The 16,397-nt window shown below is 38.7% G+C and overlaps 1 protein-coding gene across 2 annotated transcripts; it reads right to left on the reverse strand.

The window, feature by feature from the left end:
• Positions 1-6,562: 6,562 nt before the first annotated feature.
• Positions 6,563-15,597, reverse strand: gmppaa (GDP-mannose pyrophosphorylase Aa). Of its 2 annotated transcripts, XM_020090176.2 has the most exons (13): positions 15,438-15,594; positions 14,683-14,780; positions 14,191-14,294; positions 13,816-14,008; positions 13,563-13,622; positions 13,347-13,477; positions 13,182-13,196; positions 10,816-10,950; positions 10,448-10,545; positions 10,297-10,343; positions 9,641-9,733; positions 8,660-8,828; positions 6,563-8,317 (listed from the first exon to the last, which is right to left on the reverse strand). In XM_020090176.2, the coding sequence occupies exons 1-13, from the start codon at positions 15,475-15,477 to the stop codon at positions 8,217-8,219; spliced, it is 1,284 nt and encodes a 427-aa protein (XP_019945735.1). In that variant the 5' UTR covers positions 15,478-15,594; the 3' UTR covers positions 6,563-8,216. The 2 variants fall into 2 exon arrangements, with proteins under 2 accessions (XP_019945735.1, XP_019945736.1); XM_020090177.2 differs by lacking the exon at positions 13,182-13,196 and having other exon boundaries at positions 15,438-15,597.
• Between the last annotated feature and the right edge of the window lie 800 nt (positions 15,598-16,397).

The following is a 16,397-nucleotide window of genomic DNA, read 5'->3' on the forward strand; positions in this document are numbered from 1 at the left end:
TTACAGTGAGGAGGAATTACACATAATAGATCCACTGATCAGATTTAAAACTTTAAACTTTAAAACGGTTTTCAATCTTAAAATGAATAATAATGTGACATTTGTAATTATGATTAATAATAGGTGATTTTTTTAATTGATACATTTTTGGCCATATCATTCAGCCCTGTGCTATATGAAGACATCTGGAAATGCAGGACAAGGAAAATCACAGCAAGAAAATACTGGATTTTAAGTCATACAATAGTGAACTACACAGACACAATAACACCTGCCATTCTGGAACAAAAACTACCAACCAACCACAGTGATATATCAGCACAGTGTCTGAAGCACTAATACTTGCACGTTATTATCCTTTATTGTAAAAAAGACATGAACATGCCCACACCATTTTTCAGTGAGTGTTTTTCCTTCCCACAGAGTTAGCTAGTGTGGTTTAAGACTTTGAGGTCACTCAAAATCTTCATGTTGAGCTGGAGCTAAAGAAATAAAGAGCAGCTGATGAAATCCTTCAAGTCGAAAGCCAATGCAGACTTGAAACTGAAACGTGCCCACAGTCAGGTGGATGTGGATATTAAGAACTTACTTCAAACCTGAGGCAGCCAGCCTATCATGGCGCTGCTGACAGATAGCAAAGCAGTGGTTTCCACCCGTAGTCGATGCCCTTAAATCACATTTCTGCAGGGCTGGAATATTGGATTTATTATCATTTATTCAAAGAAGAGAAGTATACAGAGCAAGAATCATAGATAAAGAAAATGTACTTTTCTTTACTCCAGGGTAAAAAGAAGTCATCAAACACATAATACAGAAAAAGCTATATGGTAGCAAGACACTTCAGCAGAGACTTCATTCCTCAGTGTGTGTTGTGTCATTTTATCATTTTGTGAGCCGTATCACAGCTTGATGTTTGCGACTTCAGAGCAGAACACTTGCATCACTCAAGTACAAGAGGGTGATTTGAGTATTTTTAACCTGAGGGCAGGCTCACACTTTGGCACCCCAATGGTTTTTAGTTGCAGATGCAGCGGGCACATGCAAAATAGATTGCATATCTGAATGACGGGCAGAAGTCTCCACTGATTAATTTGGACCGCAAGGGAGCCAAAATCACTCTGCACGAGAGCAGTAAACTGTAATAGATTCAGTGGCCTCTTGTACAAAAACAAATATTAAATGTCCTTTGTGATTAATTACTGAAATATTTATTCTTCAACTGGTTGTCAGTCATTTATGAGTCATTTTTTGCACTGTGACATCAGCTATGACAAAAGATAAAGACATGGTATGATAATCAGACTGAAGTTATATTGCATATAGTATTTATCATTGTATTATCATTGTATTAGGTGTTTTTTTTGTCATATCATATTAAATAATTGCCTGGCTGAACAAACATGTTATGACTGTTTAGTATAAGCCCAACTAAAACTGTTGTCTGGATTCTAGTTTGCACTGTCACCTCAAAGCAAATCTGGGTTTGAATCCCTGTTCAGCTGGGTTTTCTTTGTGGAGTTTGCATGATCTTTGTGTTTGCTTGGGTTTTCTTCAGGGACTCCAGTTTCCTCTCACAGTCCAAAGACATGCAGATTGGGGTTAGGTTGATTGGAGAGTCTAAATTTGAATGAATGAATGCAAGTGTGAATGATTGTTTGTCTCTTTATGTCAGCCCTGTGATGTGCTGGAGACAAAGGTGCATCCCGCCTCTTGTCCAAAGTCTGCTGAGATTGGCTGAAGTCCCCCCGTGACCCTTGATGCAGTGGTTCTCATGACGGTCTGTGGCACACTGCCAGGGGGTCCGTGAAAGGTGAAACCATCATTGCATCATTTAATGAATGTACTTTGAATTAACCTACTGGAATTTGTTGTCCTGTATTATACTGATATGCGAGATTTGAAGGGGTCTTAATCACCAGAGTTTTTATTCGAGCATTATTGTCTTGCATACTAAACACTGTTTGATTTACTGTAAGGTATTTTGCTGGAGGAGGAGAATAAACCCCTGGATATGTTCTTTTATAAATCCCTGTGCTACATTTCTACGCACCTTCAACAGCAGGGATGAAAATATACAGTGCATTGTGCCTTACAATTTATCACAGCATTGCACTTTGCAAGTAACATTTATTTTTAGTCAATTTCATGTTCAATGCAATCATACTGCTCCACATTCAATGATTTCTCTTCGTTTCAGACATTGTTTGTGTTAAATCCTTAGCTAAGAGAGAGAGAGAGAGAGAGAAAGAGAGAGAGGAGCCGAGTTTATGAAAGTTCAGTCTGCTGAGAAGTGGAACTAAGACTGTTTTCAAAGTGGGGGGATTCAGACCCGGCTTAGCGCCTCGGTATTAAACTTGGCACAAAAATACAAATGGAGGCACAAAACATGAAAACTGTTTTTTAATCAAACTGCATGGCAACTTTTCGACTTTCTGTTTCGAGAGGTGTTACTAATGCCACATTGGAAATGATCAACTGGAGGAGCATAATCACTGCAGCACAGACGGGGGGTTTTGTAAGTTAGCGTTACGAAGGCATGAATCACAGCAAAATTAGTCAGACTGTCAACATTGGAGCAAAGACGTGTCAGTGCTGTATTCATCTTGTTAAACCTTGACCCAGAGTGCCCTGCAGTAGCTGAAAAGAGCACATGGCGTTTAGACAAGGACACTTTCCCTCAGATACATCATCATATAAAGAAACAGATAACTTTCCTTATTCAACTTGCTCACTCTGTTATTCTGCCAACTCAATATCAAGTGCAACTTCACATTTATGATACAACAAAATATCCGGCCTGACACATCACAGGTTTACTTTTTTTTAATCATACTGTGCCAAAGACCTTGGTGAGTTCTCCCTCTCAAGTAATGCCCTCCTCACCCGAACACTTCCAGAGAGAAGACAGTGGCAGAAAACATTGCTTTATATGTCCAGTTATGATGCTGTAGGGATTTTAACCGGTTCAAACACATTTTTCTGCACAGGACCGACAGTATTTCATGTTTTTGACATTATTGCAACTTAAAATCCTTGGTGTTAAGATTTGTTGTATAGTTGGCGTTTCTGTTTCGGGGGTTATGACGTCGCATTTATCAAACTAGGGAGTCAAAAACTCTGACTTAACGTTTCTGGAACGCAGCACATCTGCTGAGTGAGGAACAAAACCACCTGCTTTACTTCCCCCTCGTGGGATCTGAGGAGCCGCTGCTCATTGATGTTTCCGAGCACAGTTTAGCAAAACATTAGCATTCACCGGTGATGCGTGACAGCCAAATGTTTTTTTTTTTTGCTGTGTGAATCTGAGCAGTGTGAGATGTCAGATTCTATATGACAGCTCATTTGTCAGTCCTTTAGGCCTCTGTTAGGCATCAACCTCTCAGTGTACAGACACGCACATCCTCCACCTGTCCTCTCAGGTGGAAACATCCCTGGACCACTGCCCACAGTCAGTCTGGCCTCCACACACACACACACACACACACACACACACACACAAACACAAATTCCCCCTCTCCCACTTTCTCTCTCTCTCACAGACTCACACATTTCATGGAGCTGATTTTATTTTGTTTATGCTTTTCATATGTCCACTGAGGTAGCAGCCAATCATTTTAACCTTCCAGTTGTCTGGATACGTAATTGTATTGTATTGGATTTGAATGCTTTTGAATGCAATTTAGTATCAGTACTTGTTCTTTGTTGGCGACATTCATTCACTGTCGCATCATGAACTGGAGTGTGAAATGGAACTTGGACTTTTTACTGAAGAAAAAAACAAATCAAATTCAGGCTATAAATCAGGTATACTCAAACAATGACCCCGTTTACATTAACAATGATAATTTGACTTTAAACTTATTCTGAATAAGACATTATGATGTTTACATGAGTTGCTACTCCATCCACAGAAGATAAGATAATAAAACAAGATTTATTGTCCCAGTGGGAAATTTGCCTCGGACATCCCAGAGTCTGCAGCATAAAAACCCCAATCAAAAACATTCATCCATCACACATTCATCTCGTTAGTCGTCCCAGAAGGTCGGCGGTTCGATCCCTGTCTCCACCATTCCACGTGCCAAAATGTCCTTGGGCAAGATACTGAACACCAAATCGCCCCTGACGGCTGTGTCAGCAGTGTGTGAGTGATGTATGATAGAGAAAGTGCTGCACACAGATGCACTGTATGAATGTGTGTGTGAATGGGTGAATATCGAAACTGTACTTTGAAGCACTTTGAGCAGTCATCTAAACATGAACACGTGCTAAATAAATATATAAAGATAAAATGTACATATAAAGATAAAGCAGTGATCAATGACAACATACATACATACTTCAGCCTCGGTGGTGTTAAAGGCTTTAATGGACAGGGGGGCGAAGGATTATTCAAAATGGAGGTGCCTGCTGAGGATAGGCCTGAACCTTCTGTTTCCTGTTTACATGTTATAGAGCAATATCTGATTATGACTCACATCAACATGGCATCTACTACCACACATGGCTGATGTTCCCGCTAGAATGTTAAAACCCCAACATAAAATAATTTGAAGGTAGACGCTATCATGTATTCTTTTGAATGCTTTCTTTCTAATTTTACAAAAGCTCAAACTCCTTGTTATGCTTGCTTCTTGTTTACGATTGAACCCAGGGCATGCACCATCAAGCAAATGGTAAATGTCAATATCAGAAAATAATGTGAAAACTCCTATTGGACATTATAATTCAATCAAGATGTAAACACATCTATATAATGTGACAGAACACTCCACATATCTTGATTTGATCTTTGCTTATTTCTAGTATGACCTTATTCATGTGCTGAGCATTGTGTTAACATGACAGAGTTTTACTCAGAATATTCAGGTTATGTTAGAATATTGATGTCTAATGTAATAATAACAGTATTGATGTTAATCTCACCATCAACTGGAAGTTTGTTTGTTTCTTTCCAAATCTAGGTAGAACAGAGAATGGGTATTTCTTCCTTGTATGATTCTCCTTCTTTTTTGCCACATCACCCTTTCTTCATTTATGAGAATAGATTCCCTCTGAGGGAACAGTCAGAGGGATAAACATATATTTTTTATGCTCAGCAAAGTGGAGCATATTCTGGATTGCTTTAGAGAAACCAAAGGAGCTTCTCACCCCACTGCACTTCCACAGTCGTTTGACAAAGCCTCAGGTATGTCGTGATACGTTTGGAAATTATTTGCACGTCTGAAGATGTCAAGTTTTTTAAACGTGTGACTCTTACTCAACATACAAGCCCTGATGTTGGCATTAAGTTGAGTTTGACTGCTTCACACCTCATTTAATGCAATCATCGTGTTTTTACCAGTAAATCTTAAACTAAGACAAAAACAACAGTTGACTGTGGCTCAGGTAGTAGAGCAGGTTGTCCACTAACCAGAACTAAACCCAAACTTGCTCCCGACGGCTGTGCCGCTAATGTGCGATTGAGAAAGTGCTACTGTTGTGATATATTTATTATATAAATATTGAGGCATTGAATGAAGAAATATTTCATGGCTGCAAGAGGCTGCAAGATTAAATGTTGTTCAAGGGATAGTCAGAGCCCCCTGTAATTACTGTTCATTTTCATGTGCATAAGTAATCCACTGTGTAAAATGGACCAGTCTAATACCAGGTTAGTTCATTAATTATTTGGCTGCTATAGTTTCATGTGGGGTGGTTCAGACCTCTTTGCCATGAGAGATGTAAAGAATTCATCTTTGAGTATCAGTGAGGTAAGATATTTAATGGACGACTGCAGAAAAGCTTCAATTTCAGTGCAGTACCTGTTCTTTCACTCTGTTGATGGGCTGTGTAGTGGTTAAGTGTTTTCTTATTTTCCATTTAGTCGAACTGTAAATTCTATGAAACCTTTTACTGAGCTGTTTGTGTCTCAGTTTTACCCTTTCACAAGTACTGTTGGTGTTTCCTGTGCTGAGGCTTTGGAACCACTATTTCACATAAAGTTGAAGAGGTCATACCTCCGCAGAAGCCCATCAGTCCCCTTATGAAACCACGTTTTAATTCACTAGATCCAGATTTTTATTTGGATCTGCATCAATTGCACAAACTCCAATATCGCGCTAAATACAGCTTTTTAAAGAAATCAAACGAAAATGTTGTAAATGCCCCATCTTACAACGTTATAGAAAGTAAAGAAAATGTTCCTGGATACCTACCAAAGGGGAATGGGTTCTTCAATAACCCATTACACATTCTTTCACCAAGTTTTGTGGCAATCTATCACATAGTTTCTGTGTAATCCTGCTAAACAATCTCCTCGACGAAGGCTTAGAATTAGTATGTCAAGATAATACCAACCCCAATGTTGATTTTAACTTCTTTTGTGTTTTCTTTAAAACTCACGTTTCTCCTGAATTGCTTGAACATTGTTTATTTATGTAGAATCTGTATGTAGCCAATAATTAATAACCTCCAAACTATACCATTTTTTCTTTCTCAACTAGTTCTCCAAGTATACACCACTGTTCGTCATGTCACAGAATAAATTATTATCATATAAACACATTTCATAACCACATGCTTAGTTTTTTGAAATTGTTTTATTAATTATTAATGGCATCAGCAGTCCTCTAAATGTTGTCCTCTAACCCTACGATAAGGAAATCAATGAAGACAACACTCCAAAAAAGGCCCCAAGACAAGTTGACATGAACTAGAGGAGAGGAGATACTTTTAAAAATCCATGTTGACTGTAAGAGGCGGGTACACACACCCTCCAGCAGCAGACATGTCATCTGATTCACTGAGCTAAAATGTCCTTCGTGAGTCCGGATGGGAGGAATTTGAATCCAGTTTTTGTCACATGTCACCTTCACTGTCGTCTCCTCCTGATTGCTTATGTCAACCCGACCTGTGTGTTTACTTCTTTTTAATACCCAGCATCCCGACTCTTGAGCTTCCTCTGCCGACCTGCTCAGAGATGAACACCGACGATGCTTCCCACTCAAAAAAACAACCCCGAACAAGCTTTCAACAGCATGTTGTTATTAAGTGTTCAGTAAATAATATTGGAATTTAAAACCATGAGCTGAACCCCCACTGTGAGCTGCTCTCTGCATAGCCTAAATAAATGGAGGGTTACACTGTTATGGGACTGGAAAGCCTATTTGATCTAATGAATATTAGGATTGCTTTTCATGTGCGGGGCATAGAGGCTTTAGCACAGTTGATGAACATCATACCGCGAAAAAACACAGTAATGAGGGGCGCTGGACTGGCTTGGGGCTGAAGCAGTAAGTATCTGAATCTCTGTGACACATACCTGCAGTTACATATTAAACTTAAAATAAACATAATTATAAATGACAAAGAACATAAACTTGTTTTTACCCTTCATTTGAGGTTAGTTTGTAAAGAGACTTGATTAAAAATATATTTAGCTGCTGCTCCAGTGTCACAATTCACATCGCTCCTTAATAGGCAGACACTCGTCGCAATAATTGGAGCCAAACTGCCGTAGTGATCATAAGGGGGTTGAGGGTTTAATAAGTAAATGTTCATTTGCTCAATCCATAAATCGGAACAGCTACACCAGTGATTGCAAATGCACAATTTAAGTATCTGCTGCTGCTGCTCATGTGTTTTGTCTTGAGGCCCCCTTAGCCCCCTGCTAAGTTCACATTTTAAAAAGGCAGTGTTACTTGATTGCAGCGTAAATCCTGAAGCTGCAGGAGATTAATGGTCAATTTTTGTGACTAACAATGAAGATGCTAAAGATTTTAATCAGGGTTTCACATAAATAATCACCTCCAAAAAATTAATCAGTCTGAGACCTGTGATTTTCATTTTCTAGTCATTTCGGTTCTCCAGCAAAAGTAACAAGTCCCAGGGTTCCCAAGGGTAAAACATTATATTATATCCGACCAAACACCGTCTGCAGTAATTTTACAGTTCGGTAACGTTGATAAAAAAACAATATAAACCTCTGGCATCACAGCACTTTTCAAGGTGAATCAACATGCACGATTAGCCCCTCTCTAATTTAGCTGACATGCGATGATGCATAAGGCCTGAGGACAAATATATAAAAATCTATCTTTCAAAACTATTTAATGAATGTCCCATATCGTCATTTTTGACATCATATATACAGTAAATTAGAGGCAGTGCCAGCAGCCGCTCAGCCGCATCCTTCATCAGTGACAGTAAGTGGATAGGAGCACAAGGAAGATCAGCTAAAGAATAATTTGGTTTTTGAAGCTGCGGTTGAGGTCTTTATGTGGGAGGACAATCGAGTTGAGGATAATCACCTCGGAGGGGATGGTCACGTTACAACCTGAGGAGACAAAGCAAAGTGACAAGATGTTACAGATCAGTTGTGCATTTCACTCAGAACATACAGGGTCTTCATATTTTATATTATTCTTAAAAAAAAAGGGTAGTTAAGTTAAAAAAGCAGTTTCCAATTTAGTTAAACAGCGTAAAATAATAGTAATTATAATAATTGTAATAATAATAATAATAATAAGATGATGGAGAATATGACAAAGAACAGGAAAAGGGTTTTAAAAAGTGAGTCATACGTCAGATTGAGTATGATCATTGGAAAAATACTTGTTATATCAAACATAAACTTGTATTTAGAAGTTCATATGAATATCACTTAGAGCACACTTACCGAGAATAGTAATTGAGGGTGTGAGTTTTCCCTCTCTGAACAGTGTCTCGCTGTCAATCTTTGCATAAGGATCATTTGGGTTTGGGTCACTTGGGGTTCCCTCTACTCTCGCCCACTTGCCGACGGTGCTATCCCATCCCACAATGCTGTTCAGAACACAGCAATGATCCTTCAACAAGAACAATATTAGAAAAGTTTTTAAATGTTCAAGAATTCATCAGCAGAACTTTTGAAGCATCTCCCTCATGTATTATAAATTGTTGGCACATGTGAAATAACTGTACTTTAAGTACCAGATTAAAAACAGGGGGTGTTTATATGGAAGGAGACCTCTGCTAATAAATTGTCCTTGTAGGCAAAATGCAATGAAAGCCAATAAGTCAACCGCAGCCTAAATTCATTTTCGAGGCACCAGTCATCACTGGAGACATGGGATTAAATTATGCCAGACTCCGAATCGTTAAAAATGACATCTTTGTGAGAGGCACAGGCAACAATATTTCTGCTGTGACAGTGTAGCTTAAGAATAAATTTGAGAGAAGTCACAGCTGAAGTGTGGATAATGTTCGTAATAAAATGTAAAGATGTCACCGACAGTGAAGGGCCAGATAAATTTGCCCTCAATTAAATTAGTTGGTTAGAGGTTAGAGGTCCAGTTAAATCCAGACTTGATGTTTTGTACTGACCAAAAGCTTTCTTTAAACTTTAGAGTACGTTCACCTGTTGATGTGACATGAAAATTATAGTTCTTCACTCCCACTGCAGCGTATGCCAAGGCTCCAAAATCACAAATAAGAAAAGCTCTTAGAAAAGCCCTCAGGTGGCTCAAGAAAATGGCATTTTACCAAAGCAGAAGGGTGGTTGTGTGCTGTGCATGCACAGATTCAGAGCCCTATGTTAGCTTGTCCAGTTTCATCTGAGATGGGAAAATGTCCTCTTGTAAACTTTGTAAATATACAAAATACATTTAAAGAGGCTCACCTGCAGATTTGCACCATGGAGGATGATCGATTCCCGAACTCTGACCCCTGCACCAATAGTCACTCCAGTGCCAATGGAGACATTGGGGCCCAACTGTACAGAGAACAGGAGACCTCAAGTTACAGCACAACATTAACTGGGGACACAAGTCAACCGCAACCCTTTAGGTACGAGGGAGGACATGAAAGTACCAGTGACACTACAGCCCTAAATTCCCATGCGGAGATCACGTTTTTGTTTGCAGCACATCAGCATCTGTATCACCAAAAACTCTAGGATCTTGTTGTCTTTCCCAGTTGACATCTGTCTATGTCTTTGTGTATGGCTCCTCCTTTTTATTTTTAAATAGTTGTTTGTTTTCCAGTTTTTCAGTTTTGCATCTGTCACAGGTTAGAAACGTCATTAACGCGCTCACTCGTTCACCTTCTATTATTTTTTCTGATAAGGAGACTATGTCATGTATGCGTATATATGTATGAGGTTTTTGATGTGATGTACTGTTTGTAAATCTGTCAATAGTTTGCTAGTAAATGTTGTTTTGTTGTATTATACAGAATTGTCTTTTATATTCTCCTAATATTTTTTTTCTAAGACATTGTGATTTTCCTTTCCGTACGCACAGAGTTAAGCAGAACAAAATATAGAAGAACTCTTACCGTAGCAGTGGGATCAATATTGGCTGTAGGGTGGATATAGACATTACCTGCGAAAACAAGAAGAATGAATAGTAAAATAAGAACTGACATAAGTCGTGTTTATGTAAATATTGAGAAAGGAACAAAGCTACAGACGGTTCAAGAATCTTACCAATTATTTTTGGTCCTGCTTCCTTATTTGACGCCAGTCTTTCAGGGTGGGTTTGGTGATACTGGTTGAGGTACAATCGACTGGCATAAATTGCAGACCTGAGAATGACAAAAGAAACACAAAGTAAGTTCACCTCATCTAGTTTTGAGGACAGAATGTCTTTCTGGCCGCTGTCTCTAAACAATTACAATGTTAGCTGCGGTTCACTGTGTCAATAGAATTTAATGACAATGTCTAAATCATTTTTTTGCTTGTCCAAATGCCTACCCTCTCCTCTGGCAGTTGGTAGGCAATAGGGTCACACATGTGTTGTAATAATGACTTTGTGTCCAGTTGAACCTGACAGTGTTTATGACACATTCACCCACCCTGCAGATTTGATCTGGCTCCAGAACCGGAGTGTTTTATACACGTAGAGTTTGCCCTGTCCTGCCAGGGCCGTAAAAATGTCCTGCTCCAGCCTGATGGCTTCTGCTCTGTGCCAGCCGTTGGTTGGCTCCTCACTGCAAGAGACAGATTATCAGTTTATGGCGCTGAGTTACAAACCAGGGCCAGAGGCCTCATTTATTAAATTAAAATCTTGGAGTAGACGTTAGCCGACAAAATTGGGATTTAAACAAAAACGATATTCAATAATTCAGAAATCACTTTGATTTAGTATGATTTCAAATGATTTTCTATATGTAAAACCATAGATTGTATATAAAAATGGACGACACGATGGCTCCCCAATAATAAGTGGCTGCCAAGAATGTATGTCATAAACCTTGCCTCCTCCATGTTAGCCGATGGGACTTGAACCAATGTTAAACATCAAACATGTCAAATACATTTGTCTCAACGATGAATACGTAAATTTCCGGTAAATGGTCTGTATTTATATAGCACTGTTCTAGTGTGGATGACACCTCAAAGTGCTTTACCGTACAGTTTTGCCATTCACCAGCACTTCATTACTCATCTCTCTCATAGTGTCAGCACAACCATCAGGAATAATTTGGGCTCAGTATCTTGCCCAAGGACACTTTGGGATGCAGAATGGGGGGAGATTGGGATCAAACCACCGATCCTTTACGTCCTGAGTCACAGCCGCAGCTATTTTAGTAAGTTCTTAATGAATAATGATTCGCTGCAGCCAAAGATGCTCCCTACACAGACATGAGGACTGACAGGATCTGGGCGTCTATGTTGCAGCACGAACCAAACATACCTGTTTAGAAGCTGAATTTCACCAGTTTTCCTAACCACCTCATTTAAATAAACAAAACTATTCAGGTATGGAGGGTGTTATAATAAATAATAAAGTAAATAATCAAATAATACTTTATAGAAATTAAGGATGAGTTCTCGTGGCTCTCTCTTCACCCCTCTTGTACTTGAACAGTTGCTGAGAGTCCTTAAATATTTAGTAGTGGCCACAAACTAATCCAGTGGCTCTGTTACCTCAATAGTCTCTTGGAGCTGAAGAAAAGCATGCATTGCCCTACAGTCTAGCGCCCTGAAGTAAATGAGAGCACTGAGTTAAAATGCATCATTCATATTAACCACGATGGTGTTGTAATGGGTTGAAACCAGAGCTGATTACCTAGCAGTGAACCAAAACTTAAGGGAAAGAATCTATGTGTTCCATATTAATCAGGGTCTCTGGCATAGTGTATTGTGAGAGTCCCAAGATGAAACAGCTTGTTAAATATTGATGAAAAGAATATTTTAATGGATTACACCCATAATCGAAGTTTTGCCAAAAAGGAGGAGACGTGGTTTGAGGCAAAGTAGTCCCTGAGAGATTTTGCAGTCCAACATTTATGATTTCTATGAAGAATCTATGATGCGTTAGACAATTTTGCTGATGCAGTGCCCATTTTGATTTAAGGGTTTTTGATGTCAGCAGGTGAATTATGCATGCTGTTGTTTGACTTTTGGCTATAAATTTCCAGTGTCCTTGGGGGTACCAAACTTCAGGTCTACTACACCCGTGTGTGCGTTTGAAAACACCAGAAGTGAAAAGTGTGTCACTGAAAACTTCAAACTTATTCCATATGTTTTAGTTTCTGTGAGTGACCAGGGTCCAGTCTGTCCACATGCACACTTAGGCTGTGATCAGACAGAAAGCTTTTTCTACTCAGAAGGAAAACTGTGCAGCAAGAATTCATGAGATACACGACCATTACAAAATTCTCACTAGAAACTATGAAACACAAAGTTTCACCAAATCCAAGTTATCTTATAAGACTTATAGACTAACCTAGAAAAAAAACACAGGGACAACATAAAGAAGTTGATCTACTGAGTGCAATTGTAGTTAAACTTCTGTTTTTGAATAGATAAAACAAATAAGATTGTACCATATTTGATTTTGTTTTTCTTTGTTTCAAATATTTATCCTAAGCTAAGCCAAAATACTGGCAATTACTGGCTGTGACTTCACATTTCAGCTTTCTCAGCTAACTGTCAGTAAGAGAGCAAAACTGTGTATTTCCTATCATTTCAAATGTTTAATCTCAGACAGGCAAAGAGATTTTCTAACAATTAATCAAAGCAAATTTAGCTGAAAGGAAAATAAATTCCATAATAGGAGTATAATTTATCAAAATAGTCCACAGAAAAAGGGGCACAGGAAGAACAGAAGATTCACAAAGCATCCTATGCAATTGCAGCCTCATCATCTCTACAGCTCACACTGTGCACTACGTGCTCTATAACCACACCGTGCAGCCTCCATGTACTAACTTACCCGTCGTACGGATATCTGATGAGTGTGTGGGGAAAGAAATCATGGCAGGGAGGAGAGGGAGAGGAAAAAAAAGAGACGATGAAGAGGACCAAAGAAAATGGAGTAAATGGTATTCACGTGCTTTCCCACACACAGATCCCCTGTGAGGCAGCGTGTCAAACTCACAGTAACATGTCCTGTTGATTCTTCTGGAAGACTGCACCGATGTGCTGGAAGATGTCTGGGCTAAAGAGGTAGACACCGCAGTTGATGATGTCACTCACAAATGTGCTCGGCTTTTCCACATAATGCAGGACCTGCATAAAAAAGAGGAGTAGTTAAGATTCACGAATAGTGACAATAATGACAATTAAGGGATATAAAATAGGAATATTTAAATACCTCATGCGTTTCCTCATTTTCAACAATGCAGCCATAATTCATGGATTGTGTTCTGTTTGCCTGATAACAGAAGAATGTTCATATGGTAAAGCACATATACATTTTGCTTTTTGACATCAGATAACAAATAATTCAATATAATCTCGATGCTAACACTGAACAAAATAAAAAGCAACCACAAACATTTTCACTTCCACAACATTTAACAAGTTGTTTCATAGACATTAACCAGCTGTGGACAATTAGAGCTCACCGTTGTCCCCAGGATAACAAAGCTGTTAGGTTCTCCATGTTCTTTCTGGAAGCTGAGCATCTCTGTGAGAGGAAACGCTGAGGAGACATCAGCATTCAGAACAAAGAAAGCCTCCGGACTGCCGGAGACAATCTGATCTCTGAAGTGATAGATTCCTCCTCCAGTGCCCAGGGCTGAATACTCCTGCAAATACCTGCAGCGCCAAATCCAGAAGACCTGATGTACTATCACTTGTAACACTTACTTATAAAGATAAAAGAATTTGACTTCTTAGTAGTACATTATTAAAACTCCTACAATCCCCCAAAGACACAATCAGAAACCTAACAGTGATTATCTGTGGTTGTTTAGTGAGACAGTGAAAAGCGAGTTTACCTGATGGAGATTTTAAAATCCTGCTGGGCATTAATCATGAACCTGGTCAGTTCTTCATTAGGTTGATAAAAGCCAATGAGCAGAATCTCCTTCATGTTTGGCACCTGGAAGACAAAAGAAGTTAATATTGGACTGATTCCATTAAAGGCATTTCTCCACATCACAAGGAACAGCAGTTATTAACACTAACCAGTGACTTTTTAATTATTTAAATATTCAGTATTACTCAATTGAGTTTAGACCAATCAAACTTACAATGCCAAATGAAACTTTAATTTCACACTAATACCAAGATAAATATAAAATAAGTACACACCCCATGATCTGAGAATCATTTTAAACATGTTTACAGTGTGATTATCTAATCTATGTTCCACAATCAGTCAAGGAGCCAGTGCTGCAAAAAAAAGTATGTCATGCATATACAGCAGTTGTAATGTGCAATGATTGATGTGTACTCTGACACTGGTACTGTATTACTAAGACACTAACCTTTGCACATGCTTCAATGTGGTGCTGTAGCATGGGCACCCCAGCTACTGGAAACAAAGGTTTGGGAACTTCGAATGACAGCGGCCTGAACCTTGTGCCTGCAAAGTAATGTGGATTTTTACTTACAAATCTGATTACAACTCTGATAGCTTTCTATAATGTTAGTGGGCATCAATCAACTTTTCAGAACTGTGGTAGTTTGAACAGCCATCATTATGGACAAGATAATGTTATGCAGAGCACTAAAAATCTAGTAGTAAGCTGTCAGTAGATTGATCCGTCAACACAAACACATTTGGATAATTGATTAGTGAGTAAACAAATACAAAAACACAAAAACGCTGTTTTCACTATCTCTTCAATATAAAGCTTCATTCATTTCCTCAGTTTTACATGATATTAAATCAGTCATCTTTTTCATCCATTTGGTTATAGAACAATTCCTCGTTTTTTTAATAAGGCTGCGTTAACTGGGAATGTTTACTGTGTTTACTACTATTAGACCAGTGCTAGGTAAACAAACAGTTTATTGTACTTTGTGTAAAACCGCAGGTTGTGGTGTGATACTATAATCGGGTTATGGAGTTTGTGTTGTTGTAATCGTGTCTCTCTCTGACACGTCAGTGATACAAACAAGCTCAGCTGGTCTGTGCAGCTCAGGTACAGATCCTGTTAGCATTAGCAGCCTAGCGCTCCCTCCAGCACACACAGCCGAGTGTAAACCCGAGAAGAGAACGACAGAAGTTTCCTCTCACCTTTCTGTGGACCTCCGATCAGAATAACCGCCTTCAACATCTTCACTTAGCAGCTGAACCACAACACACTCACACTCACTCACACACACAGGACCTGTCAGTCTGACAACTACCTCCAGCTGCTCCGTCAGCACTTCCGCCTCCACTTCCGTCTTGTGACGTCGACGAGACGACTACCTTGAAAACGTGGAGCGACGTCACAGTAGAGGAGTGAGTGTATTGGCATATATACAGTGTATGATATTAGACTATATAAAGTGTATAGTATTATATTATATACAGTCTGTGGTATAAGACTATATACAGTCTATTGTATTATATTATATACAGACAATGGTATATTATATACAGTGTATGGTATTATATTATATACTGTCTGTGGTATGAGCCTATATACAGTCTATGGTATCAGTCTATATAAAGTTTATGGTATTATATTATATAGTCTATGGTCTTACATACAGTCTATGGTATAAGACTATATACAGTCGATGGTATTAGTCCATACCCTCTCGTACCCTCTGCACAATTATTCATTATAGTAAAGTTACAATAAAAAGGTCTGAAATTAGAACAGCAGATATGTTGACTGACCTGGATCAAAGCAGATGGAATTCATTTCATTATTTACAACCTATCTCTGCTTTTACAACTGTGACTTGACAAGTTATGTACCTTGAAAAAAAGCAGACATGGAGAAACATACAAACTGACCTTAAGTATCTGCATGCACATTCTGGTTTTAAGTGACGTGACGTTTTTATAGATTTTGCTTGTGTTAGTCAAGACGCTAGCTTCTGGATATAATTTTGTTTTCTATAATGTATTTAATAAAGTACTGAGTTTCAGGAGTAAAGATGTGTCTCACTGCAATCACAATTTACATTTTGTCAGGGAATCATAATGTTGATAGAAAAATATAAACAAATGGTGAACTTACTATGTCTTATAAATAACTCA

The sequence above is a fragment of the Paralichthys olivaceus genome, chromosome 10 (assembly GCF_024713975.1).
Source record: "Paralichthys olivaceus isolate ysfri-2021 chromosome 10, ASM2471397v2, whole genome shotgun sequence".
NCBI lineage: Eukaryota > Metazoa > Chordata > Actinopteri > Pleuronectiformes > Paralichthyidae > Paralichthys > Paralichthys olivaceus.